At 47.2% G+C, this 11,857-nt stretch overlaps 1 protein-coding gene across 2 annotated transcripts in view; it reads right to left on the reverse strand.

The window, feature by feature from the left end:
- LOC138566964 (solute carrier family 22 member 6-B-like) overlaps positions 1 to 8,039 on the reverse strand; it is a 356,440-nt gene extending 348,401 nt beyond the window's left edge. The window contains exon 1 of one of the 2 annotated variants that reach the window (XM_069644749.1): positions 7,526 to 8,039. In XM_069644749.1, the coding sequence (XP_069500850.1) occupies positions 7,526 to 7,939 (414 nt within the window). In that variant the 5' untranslated portion in view covers positions 7,940 to 8,039. The remainder of the gene's footprint in view (positions 1 to 7,525) is intronic. The other variant, XM_069644748.1, reaches the window with a different exon arrangement.
- Between the last annotated feature and the right edge of the window lie 3,818 nt (positions 8,040 to 11,857).

Consider the following 11,857-nt stretch of genomic DNA (forward strand, 5'->3'; position numbering starts at 1 on the left):
GTACACCGAAGAGAAACAAGGGGGAGGGAGTAATTCCCTCTGGTATTTGTGTACACTGGAAGAAAACCAGGGAAAAGGAAATGCTCTGCCTGGTAAATTTGTGGAGAACTTTCAAAACCCTGTGTCCAGAATGGAGGAACACATCATTCGGGGATCAGCTGAGACATTATTCTTAGTTCTTACAAGCGTTAGGGCAAGAAGTAGGGTTTGACACGGCGGTGGACACTTATAATTTTGGGACATTCTGACAGACTCCTCATCGTATTGTTCGAGGCACAGAAACCCCTCTTAGGTTTAATTGAATTGAATTGATATTTTATTTCTATCGCGCTCATACACAAGTATTTCAGGGTGCAACAAGGCAAGGGAGGAGAACAGTGGAGAACAAAACAAACGGTCTTACTATGCCCAGTAACACTGAGAACGCGCAAGTGCATGGGAGAGGTGAAAAGTACATGGAAGGGGGAGAAGCGGAAAGTGCAGAGCAAAGGAGAAACAGATAAATAATAAGAAATAAATAAATAATAAAGGCAACAGTGGTAGTGCAGCCAGCAAGTGGCAAGTGCTGGGTTTAAGGCAGCAGACAGGGTAGGTCTGATAAGTGCAGGAAGAAACAAGGGTGAGGCTGTATGGGTACAGATACAGACCCCAGTGCAAGGGGTGGCCTGTAGGGAGTGCGGGAGGGTGCCAGGCTGAGCAGGTACCTGGGCCCGGAAGCCAGAGGGTGGTCAGGGGCACAGTGCAGTGAGAGAACAAAGCAAGGGAGAGGGGGGGCAAAGGCAGAAGCAAAGAGGAAGGTTGTGAGGTGCTTCCGGAACAGGAGATGGTTCTCCTCAAGTTTTAGAGTGGCAGGGAGGCTGTTCCAGAGGGAGGCCCCAGCCGAAGACTAAGATCTACACCCAGCTTGTTTCTTTGAAAAACAACTGACCCTGAGGGAGTTAGAGGTAGAGGAGCGAAGAGCTTGAGAGGGGAGGTATTTGCGGAGGGATAGCTGAAGGTATTTTGGAGCCAGGCCAGAGAAAGCCTTGTGGACAATGGAGAGGGTTTTGAATTTAATCCTTGCATCCACTGTGAGCCAATGGGGAGATTTCAGAGCTGGAGAGATACGATCCCATGGCTTGAGGCCAAGGACAAATCTTGCAGTCCTGTTCTGGATTAGTTACAGAGGGTGGAGAATAGAGGCAGGTAGATTTAGAAAGAGGCTGTTACAATAGTCCAACTTAGAGAGAACCAGAGCTTGGGAGACAGTGAGCTTCTGGGGGAAAGAGAGGAAAGGCAGAGTACCACTGAGGAGGTGCAGTAGGAAGTTTGACTTTTTAGAGACATCAGAGATGTGGGCGGAGAAGGAAAGTGTGGAGTCAAAGATGACCCGAGGTTCTTAGCCTCGCAGGTGGGGGTAGGAGGAGGGCCAAGGGCGGCCGGCCAGAGAGTGAGGGGAAAGGATGGTGAAGGTGTGCCGATGAGGAGGATCTCCGTCTTTCTGCCATTCAGACAAAGATCATTGGCAGTACACCAATCTTGAATGCCAGTTAGGCAATCAGAGATGAGAGAGGGAGAGCAGGTGGCTGAGGGCAGCCTGAAAATTAGTTGGGTGTTGTCAGCGTAGCACTGGAAATTTTAGCAGAAAATGGCAATGCAGTGAGCAAGAGTTGCCAGGTATTGGTTGAAAAGCCAGGGTGAGAGGTTAGACCCCTGGGGAACACCACAGGTAGAGTGTGAAATAGATGATAGGAAGGACCCAAGTTGGACCTGGGAGGGTCGATCAGAGAGGAAAGTGGTTAGCCAGGCCAGAGCCTGATCTGTGATACCCAAGTTATCACACAGACGGTTGAGCAGGATGGTATGGTTGACCGTGTCGAAAGCAGAAGAGAGAGAGAGAGTAGGATAAGGACACAGGGAATATTAGAGTCAAGGTTCGAGAGCAGGTCCTCACGGATGTTCAGGAGAGCAGTTTCCATGCTTCTGACATCTCTGAAGCCAGACTGGCGGTCATGGAGACAGCCAACAGAATCAGAATGAGGGTTAAGCTGAGAGATGGCCTGCTTTTCCAGGGGTTTGCCCCGAAAGAGAGTAATGGGAATTGGGCGATAGTTAGCCGGACAAGAAGGATCAGCTGTGGGTTTCTTTTTTTTATTACTTGATTTAATTGCATAAAACAATTTTTACAAGATAGATTTCTTAAGCAGTAGAAGTGCAACAGAAAACAGGAGGTGCCCGAGAAATAAAGTAAAGTTCACTTTTTTTCGATTCCCTGCTTTTAGTCTCTTCAAGTTTTCGTCTTTCAAAGTGGCTCCTTCCAGATTTAACGGAAAATAAGTATGTGTTTTAGGGGCCTTCCGCCTTTAGATAATCACTCCGATACCTCGAAAGAAGCCCACCACCGCAATCACCCATGTCGTTTTTTCCCCACTCATTAACCGGCACCAACATTCCTCTTCATCGTAGAAGTGCAGATTTTTAAACAGGTGTCCTAGATGAATTAAGCGGGGAGTCGACACCCCTGGACAGAGCAACAATAGATGTTTGGCAGTTTCCACCTCTTCTAGTAGTAGGCAAAATCTACATGAATTGTCATCGCACTTCTTCCTTCTCGACAGAACTTCCTTAGTATGTATAATGTTCATCCGGATTCTCAGAAAAGACTCTCTGCAAATCTTGTCCGGACATTTTAGCAAGTAGGCTTTTGGTGAATTGACTTTGGTCCAGATCAAGGGCAGATCTTGTGTCAGTTTTGTAGATGCGGCCTTATCCAACGTGTCAATCCAGTCTCTCTCCAGAATGCGCTGTTTTACCTTTACCGGGTTGTTGATAAGTTCCTCACTGGAACTACCCACCCAGTGTAAACTGTGGGTTTCTTCAGAAGAGGATGCACAAGGGAATGCTTCAGAGGGGAGGGGAAGGATCCTGAGGCAAAGGAGTGGTTGCAAAAATCAGCAAGGGCTGGAGCGAGGGTATAAATGTGGTCCTTGATGGTTTTAGAGGAACAGGGATGAACCTGTTTGGATGAGGCTTTCATAGATCGGACTTCTCTAGCTACCTTATCAGGGGGAGAAAAGAGGAAAGGACGAGAAGGAGGGTGGGGGGTGCCTGAAGGAGAATCAGCAAGCACAGACAGAGAGGGGAGAGGAAGGAGAGGGAAGGAGATGGTGGACAGGATGTCCTGGGTTTTTGAGGTGAAGCAAGAGGCAAAGAGCCTGGGAGGCAACATGAGAGGTAGAAACTGCAGCAGGGTTGGCCTGCTCCTTGTAGATTTTAAAGAGTTCAGCGAGTTGATAGATGCCGCAGAGACACAGGCTTGAATGAGGACAGAGAGTCAGTATTGCCTTTGGAGCAGGCGACAGGCCAGTTTGTCAGAGGATGAACAAGAAGCAGGTGGGGACAGCAGGAGATAAGAGGAAATTGATGAGCTGAGGGAAGCGCCTATCAAGATAGGTTTTTCCCCTTTTCTTTTCACAAGAATAAAAGTTTATAGCAATCACCATGCCACATTTGTGTCGATCCCGTACTTATGCACCCTTACAATCCTCAGTGAATGTCTTAGAATTTGTCCACTGTCCAAAACTAACCGTAACTGATCCTACCACTATCTTAACAAATTATGGCAGGAGAATGGCTCCCTTCTCCTGTGTTCTTTCTCCTTGCAAAGTTATATTCAATGACTGATATTCAAATAGTTCGGATGGACGTGATTACACCGCAGTACGAAATTACGAATCTGAAAATGTCAACTTTAAAAAGCGCACTGCAGTGTAATCATGCAGATTAGGTTTCCACACATCCCCTTACTCGCTACACCGGCCCGCCCTACTTACCTTTTGGCAGCTCACACACAAAGAAATGTGTTGCTGACTCCCCCGTCTCCCCGCAACGCCAGTTCCCTTCACTTATGTGGATGGGAACTGGCGCCACAGGGTCCTTTTTTGTTGTTAAACTTTACATTCCCCTGCTATCGATTTAATAAAACCAGGGGACACCCCCACAACACCGACCCCATTATAGCCAACCAGTGGGGCACGGGACACCCCTGCAACCCAGCTTCACCTGTTCGCTATTATGGGACAGTATGGTATAATTGTTCGAAATTTAGTGTTGTACGAAATTTTAGTTCAGCCCAAATACCAGAGTTACATCTTTTTTCAACATTGTCCTCTTTAATTAATTCACATAGTTCTTTTAGCACTTCATTACACTTTGGTTCTTCTAAACCTGTAGTTTCCTTTGTTCTGTACTGATATATATATATATAATGTCCGTGTCTATTATTTGTTTGTTACTTTCTTTTTTAATTTTATTTCCAAAATGTATTCTTTGCTTTTCCTAGGTAGGGTTAGACAACCTTTCAGAGATTCTCTGTTGAGGTTTTTTCTTTTGTATTTGGTTCATGCTTTTTTAAACTCTTCGGGTTATATATAACTTTCTTTATCCTTACTCTCAGGACTTTCTCACACAGGTTTCCTCCCCTGGTTAATGATGCTTGTTTGCTTTGACTGGTTGATGACCCTAGATACCGGTGAAAGATGCCATACGTTGGGCGACCATGCCATCTCCTATTCGAGGTGATGCTAGCGCTGTGCAAAATAAACACCAGATTTTTAGCTCGCCATCATGACCCCAGCTATGTCATCTCAGTTCCTTTCTTGTGGCCCCAGTGCAGCAAGCAGTTTAGTTTCAACAGGGGCCACCCCACTGGAGCTGCAAGGAAGTGCCTTTCTGCACTAGCATGAGATATAGAGCTCAGACCCATCTTCTATGTGCACCCTCCGCAGTGCACCCTAGACAGGCAACTAGCCCACCTACTGGTTGTGCCGGCCTTGCTACCTGAGTTTGCAAGCTAGCCACACATGAGTCTGTGGGCTGTCCGCACCTGAACCTGTGGGTTGTCCCCATCTGAGCCTGTGAGCTGTCTGCACATGAACCCATTGGTTGTCCCCATCTGTGCCTGTGAGCTGTGTGCACGTGAACCGATAGGCTGTCCGCATCTGGGTCTGTGAGCTGTCTGCACCTGAACCCATGGGTTGTCCCCCATCGGGGCCTGTGAGCTGTCTGCAAGTGGACCCGTGGGCTGTACCCACCTGGGCCTGTGAGCTGTCTGCACCTGAACCCATGGGTTGTCCCCATCTGGGCCCATGAGCTGTCTGAACGTGGACCCGTGGGCTGTCCCCATCTAGGCCTGTGAGCTGTCTGCATGTGGACCGGTGGGCTGTCCCCATCTGGGCCTGTGAGCTGTCTGCATGTGGACCCGTGGGCTGTCCATATCTGGACCTGTGAGCTGTCTGCACCTGAACCCATGGGTTGTCCCCCATCGGGGCCTGTGAGCTGTCTGCACGTGCACCCGTGGGCTGTCCCCATCTAGGCCTGTGAGCTGTCTGGATGTGGACCGGTGGGCTGTCCCCTTCTGGGCCTGTGAGCAGTCTGCATGTGGACCCGTGGGCTGTCCCCGTCTGGGCCTGTGAGCTTCTCTTTCTGAATCTTCACTTGAGCTCCTTATACAACTCACATCTTCCAGCACCTTCACTGGTTCCCCACTTTCCCAGACAATAGCTGAACATTCTCAAACCAGGAACTGAACTGAGCAACTTTCTACAAGGTTACAACTCTGGAGAACCTTGCGTGAAGACTATTGTCATTAGCCCTGACATTTTCAAACTCCTCGCACAATGATGCTTATTCTTGCCCCTACCACGGCCTTCCTCTGCAAATACACATGTTATGCCTTCGTAAAGTAGCTGTTACTTTTGTGTTACAATAGTGTTCCTCACAATCATGATGTTACTGTAAAAGCCTGTTGCCTGGCCCTAGGCATCTCATTCTCCGGTCACCAAAGGCATTTGCATGGCTAAAACTGACCGCAGCCTCGTGGTATGCATGTATGTGTGCACGGTATGCAAACTAACCTGCGATGCACATCGGAGGGAGGGAACAACAGCAGGGTCACACATAGCGGAAATCGTTAAAGTGGCAGTGCCACTTTATGATGCCAACTATGTTGAAAGTGCCGGTACTATCGGCAATCAGCTCCATGGAGTCCAGAATGGGCATTTACCGGTATTCCCGCCGCCTGTAATATCCTGGTAATTCCGGGTTATCATGCGGCGGGAGCGGTAATACCATTTGCCGATATCCTGCCGGAAATACTGCCGGGATACCAGCAAATGTGTAATGACCACCAATGTCTCTTTCTGTGTTGTTGAGAGAGAGACTTATTGTCAGGTGTGCATTTGCTAGAGCCACCCCAGCTGTTGCTGAAGCTGCACACGAAGAGGAAAGAAAACAGATATCTTGGGTCAAAGAGGTCTTTGTAATCCTGCACAAGCAGCTATTTAAAAGAACTGCAAAGGGAAATGATGTGCTTGTACTAACATTGTAAACTGACTCTTTTTCAAATTATAATTTATTTCCAACGATCACTTCCAGTATACATGTTAGTCACAATAAGAATGTCACAATTGTCATACTGAGCTAAGTACTTTTTCAAAATCTAGAAAACATATAAATGCTTTGCTAATAGGTTATCAATTCAAGATAGCCAGTCTAATACACTTCTAGGGTCATCTTTTAAAATACCCCCAGGAGAAAGTGAAAGGTGGCAGACGTTAATATGCTTTTATACAGTGCCACATTACCACAAATTACCACAGTAGTAGTTTCAAATCATCGCCTTTAGCGCCAATGAGGGTTCCGGTGCACTTTGCATAAAGTCAAAGAGCATTTTGGGAACTTAATTATGACCACAGATGTCAATATTTGACAAATATGTTTGTGATAAAAGGGTTGTCCACTTAAATCATAAATTACATAATGCACACTGGGTTTAGAGCTCATTCAAAACAAAAAAAACTGTCCCCCTAACATTGACATGTTTGTAACGTTGAAGCATATGTGCTCATTTGGACAGCCATAGTGATTGGATTTGAGGCCAAAATGGCTGTGACATCAGCCCCACCAATCCAGTTCCATCGGATGCTCACTGACAAATGTGCACTTTCCCTGTGCTGAATTGTAGCCAGATCGCATGCTAAGGATGGCTGTGCACATGAACCGTCCCCAATGCAGAGACACCCTAAGAGACTAGGATGGCCTGAAATGTTGGGGTGCTTATGTGTGATTGTGAGTAGAACTAACACTTCTCTTACCCATGCTATATACAGTAACTAACGTATTGCCTTGACGCATGTACGTAAATGTTTTTCTCTCTTTCATTGTAACCCTTAATTGTGGTGTGTCATGAAGGTTAGCTTTGTTCCTTACAAGAAAATATGCATTGTTCGGCCATGCTTGTTTGGGATTTCCAGGGAGCAATTTGAAATGGTAAGTAGAAGATCTGAGCAAATACGTGTTTATTGGCCATAGCAACCCACGTGACAGGGGAATAATGTGAGTGATTGGTTAAAAAAAACATAATCCTGTGGGATGTCTGCCCCAGGACCACTAGGACATGATGCAGCTCTGGCACAGCACAGGAGCTGCAGTCACCAAAGAAACCAACATGTCTGCTTTGGAATCACAATCGCGGCCGCTTCCTTACCTGAGTGACAATGGTTGAGCTGAACACACTCTGGTCGTACTCCCATCCATTGTGACAAGCTTCCGTGTCAATCCCTAGGTCACCTGTGGACCATGTGGTGTTTGTTCCCAAGAGGTGCCACTGGGGTGAGGTGAATCGGAGACAACTCTCAAACTTCTGGTGTTTTGCAGTAGGGATGAAGACCCTCAGCAGTTCCTTTGTGAGGTTGATTGGCGTGCTGCCGCTGGTGCCGCTGGAGATATTGGTTGCGGGGCGACAGTGGTGCTCAGGGGTGGCGGCTGAGAAGATCTGCATGAAGTTTTGACTCCCTACCATGGTGAGTGGAATGGCCAGCAAGACGGCTTGAAGGATTTGGAAGAGTCCCATGCGGTCCTTCTCAATCAGGTCAACAAATGCCATTGCGGAGTGAGACATATCCAGGGCGGCGTTTCAGGTGGGTATAGATTTGATGCCCGGGCCCTTTGCTGCACGTCCTTCAGGAGATCTTAATGCTGAATCACGCCATCTGTGAAAGATTGACTGTTCTGTAAAGGTGGTCAGTCATTGACAAGCGACTACAGCAGAGCCAACCTCTGGTTAATCTTGGATTAAGAGGAAGAGCGTCATGCTGATTTTGCCCGCAGTCCATACCTCCTGGGTAAATGATCTACATCTTCAGGGGAAGTAGGGTACACATGGTTCCTCGCATTCAGCCAGCCTTTGCCACCATTCTCTTCCCATATTAAAATGTTGGTGTCCTGTGACCAACACTTCCTGTCACAATAAGTCACTGACTGTTCCAAAATCCTCTGTTTCATCGACAGCCCCCGTGCCAATTCTTGGCAGCAGGAGTGAGTGTAAGTAAAGGCTGCTTTGCTAAAAGCCTGTTCATATTATAAGATGGCTGCCTCATTGTGCAAGCCATTGCATCTTGCCGGAACATTTTGAATCAGCTTCATGGTGGTCTACCACATCTTCACAAATAAACACGTCAACAAGGAAAATGGATGTCAAGAGACACTGCTTCATACTTCGCATTCACCTACACAAGGCGCGTCTGGTGCTTCTACTCACGTGTTTTGTTCAGTATTCGATCATGCAGGCTTACTACTCGCGGCTTCTGTTTTATACAGAATTGTGTGGCAACCGCACAATGTGGCACCACATCAATGACACCATAGTGTGTGACCTCGAGGAAGTACTAGGAAGGAACTTAGTCTACACACGTGACTGTGGCACATGTCGACAGCCCGATACGTAAGTAAACCTTTAGACTGTAGTACCCAGATTTAACCGGCTTTCACTAGCCCACCCCAGTGACAGGGCACTGCTGGGCCCATACGTCCTAATGGCCATTGCCTGATTCAACAACTGAGCACACTTTTGATGAACCTAACCTCTGCATGCACATCACCCAGAGTACACAGGGACACATTCTGAGGCTCATTGTGGATGAGCCATAACGGTGATGGCCGTAAAAGCCTTCCATTAACCTCACGGCTCATTTTGGTCAATTTGTATGACGTAGAGGAGGGGTGGGATGCAACTTGCGCTTCTGCCGATCCTTTCCTTTCCACCGTACAAATACTCCAGCATTTGCATCTGCATGCATTTTCATTTGGGTGCAAATGCTGGGGATCACTATGGAACCCGCAGGGTTTATACGCCTGCAAAAAGCAGACAGACTCCATTGTACATTTATACATTGTTAACGCCGCCAGCCATGCAAACATAGCAGGCAGCGTTTACTTCATTTGCACGGTGCAGTGCAAACGTGAAGGGCAAAAGACGGCGTACACGCTTGTACGCAGCCTTTTGCCCTTCACTTTTGCAATCCGCGTGCAATTGACGAAAAATGTGGTGGCGGAGAGCCATTTACGTTGAATGATTGATTGGTTATTTATTAAGCGCCTATATACAAGTGTTTCAAGGTGCAACAAGGCAAGGGAGGGGGAACAAAGGGAGGACAAGAAAAGCTATTTTACAAGGCCTCGTTTTGAGAGACTGTGCAAGTGTGGAACAAGAACATGCAGGGGAAGATGGCAAGGGAGAAGTGCAGCCAGAGCAGCAGGGCCCTGAGTTAAGTGCAGGGAAGGCTGGGACTACAAGGGGTAATCCCAGCCCAGTAGTGCAAGGTTGGCCAGGCGGCAGTGCAAGTAGGGCCAGGCAGCAAGTGCTGGGGAAGTGTCGGTGGGTGGGGGCCTGGTGTCCGGTAAGACTCAGAGGACAGCCAGGCAGCCAGTCAGCAGACGGAGCAGGATCCCAGCAGTTAAATTACAGGCTCCATTAAAATTAGCTTCTCTGAATTTTCGAATTACGATTTTTTGGCCAACCTCCCTTACTGTACAATTTATCCTTTGTGTGTTAAATCATAATTGTGGGTTTTATAGTTCACAACCTTGCCATTAGTAAAAAAAAAAAAAATAAGGGCATGCAGAGCACCATGACCTGGCCTGTGCCTATACCCTGATGCCCAATAGGCTTCATTTCTTGGCATTGAGGACCAGGGACTGGCCATGGTAAGCGCCCTTCCCGCATTACCACACTGAAAGCACATGACTCACTCTCACTACATGGGCCATAGACAAACATGGTGCTCAGTGATGGAAACCAATCGCCACATCCACGTGTAGTCTTTACTGCGATACCATGGCATCTAAGGTATGTGGTACGAAAGAAATATAGGGCCACCAGCATCTGAGGGGGTAGAGAAAATGGCCTCAGCTCACAAAATGTCGTCACCTTCACGAGGATAGGAAGGAAATTTGGGGTCAACAGTAAAAGCTGCCGTGAGTGGGCACTCACTTAACAACAGTAGGACACGTTCACAAAACTACATCCATTGGATTGATTAAAGAAATCAATTTATGGGCGCTACAGGGAGACATTTTAATTAGTGTCTTACCTCTTACTGTGTTAGTGAAACAAATGAGCAATCGCGGGTCGCCGTGCACGTCTGAAGATGTCCTGTAGCGAGGGGACACTGAGGTTGGAAGCCACCCGAGGTGGTTCAGGTGGTGACAAGTTTCTGCCGCAGCCTGAGCGACCTGGGTGAGAAATCCTGAAAGTAGTTGAGTACAGTGAGTGGTATTCACTGACTGGCTGGTAGTGGTAGACCTCGTGTGTGTGAGTCACTTGCTCCCGCTCGAAGTGTAGGGAGGTGGGGGTCTTGCACTCTTGACTTTTTGTTGAAATGTGGCCCAGCTCAGTGGGGCAATCTGGTGAAGTGTTTGATTCCAAAGAAGACTGTGGCAGGATAAGGGGTTTCTGGGGTTGTAGTAATATATTTGACTGAACTCTGAATCACCAGAATGTTTGGATACTTGTAGTGTGCCAAATATTTAGAATGTGGAATTTCATGACAGTTTCAGGCTCATGGAAGGTTCTGCACACACTGGAATGAAAAGCTCAGGGCCTTTGCTGACGAAATGTATTTCTAGGCAACAAAATGTTGCCTGAAGGGCGGTTGCTTACAGCTGTTAGAGCAGCTTGTCTCAGAGAGAAATCAAAACGATCTTGGACTGACTCCAATGGTACTTATGCAAGTGACCTGATAAATGAAAGACTGCATCAAGCACAGATGATAAAACACCTACTTTACCCCAGCCATACATGTCATTAAGTGTTACATGTCTTCTATGAACTCGCCTATGTCAAAATTGCAAATTGCAATGGTACGCATGTAAATGACGCCAAGAGGTTGGGTGGCTGTGTCTTGCATCTATGGCATGTCACTGATTTGCCTTAGTCCAAGAATCATTTCATATGTACACACATGTCATGACTCTCCCTACTGTAATGCTTGAGACTGCAGTGCTCACTTGCCTGACCCCAAAAGGATGACAGTCAGAGCAAGGCACGCTTCATGTTACTATCTGTTCCCTGGACATTGAGGTGCAAGCTTGCTATGAAATCGTACAATTACCCCCTGAAACAGTAATTATTTGATCGACCCCAAAGGAATGCAATGATGGAATAGTCTCTACTCAGTTCAGAACCTTCCACCTGCAGGTTACCCATGGATATTCACAGAAAGTGCAGGAACCTCCTAGGTTTTATTGCTGCTGAGTTTACAGTCCTATCCTAATCTGATGTCAATAACATCCCAAGGTAAACAGTACTTTTTTCCTCTGTCTCCCCTGTCCAGGCGCTCTCTTTCCCAATTCCCTGCTCCCTTCCTGTAGCCGTCGTCCTTTTAAAGTTATCATTTGAATGATTTTTGCCACATATATCTTTCCTGAAACCGGAATATCCCTGGATCACCCTGAATCTCACCCGGAGATCCTTGATTTGAGCAGGAGATCCGGCAAAGTCAGACTTAAGGAAAAGCTCACAAAGACCACACGTTAAACC

Source organism: Ambystoma mexicanum, chromosome 2p (genome assembly GCF_040938575.1).
Source record: "Ambystoma mexicanum isolate Mex_15411 chromosome 2p, UKY_AmexF1_1, whole genome shotgun sequence".
NCBI classification, from domain to species: Eukaryota; Metazoa; Chordata; class Amphibia; order Caudata; family Ambystomatidae; genus Ambystoma; species Ambystoma mexicanum.